The 936-nt window shown below is 46.5% G+C and overlaps 1 protein-coding gene across 1 annotated transcript in view; it reads right to left on the minus strand.

Moving 5' to 3' along the window:
- The window catches only part of EMH_0073750 (uncharacterized protein), a gene marked incomplete at both ends in the record, with an annotated part of 1,311 nt that extends 964 nt beyond the window's left edge, over positions 1-347 (minus strand). Inside the window, 2 exons of the mRNA XM_013499371.1 lie at positions 14-53; positions 314-347. Coding sequence (XP_013354825.1) covers positions 14-53; positions 314-347 — 74 coding nt within the window. The remainder of the gene's footprint in view (positions 1-13; positions 54-313) is intronic.
- Positions 348-936: the final 589 nt, after the last annotated feature.

Genomic DNA, 936 nt, shown 5'->3' on the forward strand with positions numbered 1-936 from the left:
TATAACGGCTTACAGCAGCAGCTTCTTCTTCTGGTAGTGGGCCGCCAGCATCTCTGCATCGCGAGACAAAAAAAAAAATTAGGGTTTAGGGTTTAGGGTTTGTGGTTTAGGGTTTAGGGTTTGTGGTTTAGGGTTTAGGGTTGCAGCAAAGGACTAGGGAATATGAGCTCTAAACAAATCTCTAAACCCTAAACCCTCTAAACCCTAAACCCTAAACCCCAACAAAACCCTAAACCCTAAACCCTAACAACCACCCCACCAAAACCCCAAACCCTAAACCCTAAACCCTAAACCCTAAACCCTAAACCCTCACCGCAGCCGCTGTCGCAGTGTTCCTCTGTTTGCATACTGGAGAACAAAAAGCAAACTTGTGCTGTCTTCTAGCGACCCCAGAAACCTCACAATATTGGGGTGTCTGTACACCTCACCAAACCCTAAACCCTAAACCCTAAACCCTAAACCCTAAACCCTCGAAACCCTCAAAACCCTAAACCCTCAGCCGGAAGGGGTTTATACATAACAGCAAGGGTATTAGAGTGTTTACAAGCCAACATTTATTATCTATATTATATAATAAAGGGTTTAGGGTTTAGGGTTTATCTAGGGTTTAGGGTTTATCTAGGGTTTAGGGTTTTTGAGGGTTTAGGGTTTAGGGTTTTTGAGGGTTTAGGGTTTATGAATACCTAACAGCTGCATGTATTTCTCTTTCTCTCCTAATTTGTTCTTTCATCCCAAGCAAAGCTATTTTTTCTTTTTTTAATATTTTTATGGCGACAAACAAACCCTCAGGGGGGCCCCCCTCCTGCTGCAGCTGCTGCGCCAGGGGGCCCCCCACGCAACGCGCCAGCAACACCTGGCTCGTCCTGCAGCAGCAGCAGCAGCAGCAGCAGCAACAGCAGCAACAGCAGCAGCAACAGCAGCAGCAGCAGCAACAGC

This window comes from Eimeria mitis, genomic scaffold (assembly GCF_000499745.2).
Source record: "Eimeria mitis Houghton genomic scaffold, Emh_scaff4246, whole genome shotgun sequence".
NCBI classification, from domain to species: Eukaryota; Apicomplexa; class Conoidasida; order Eucoccidiorida; family Eimeriidae; genus Eimeria; species Eimeria mitis.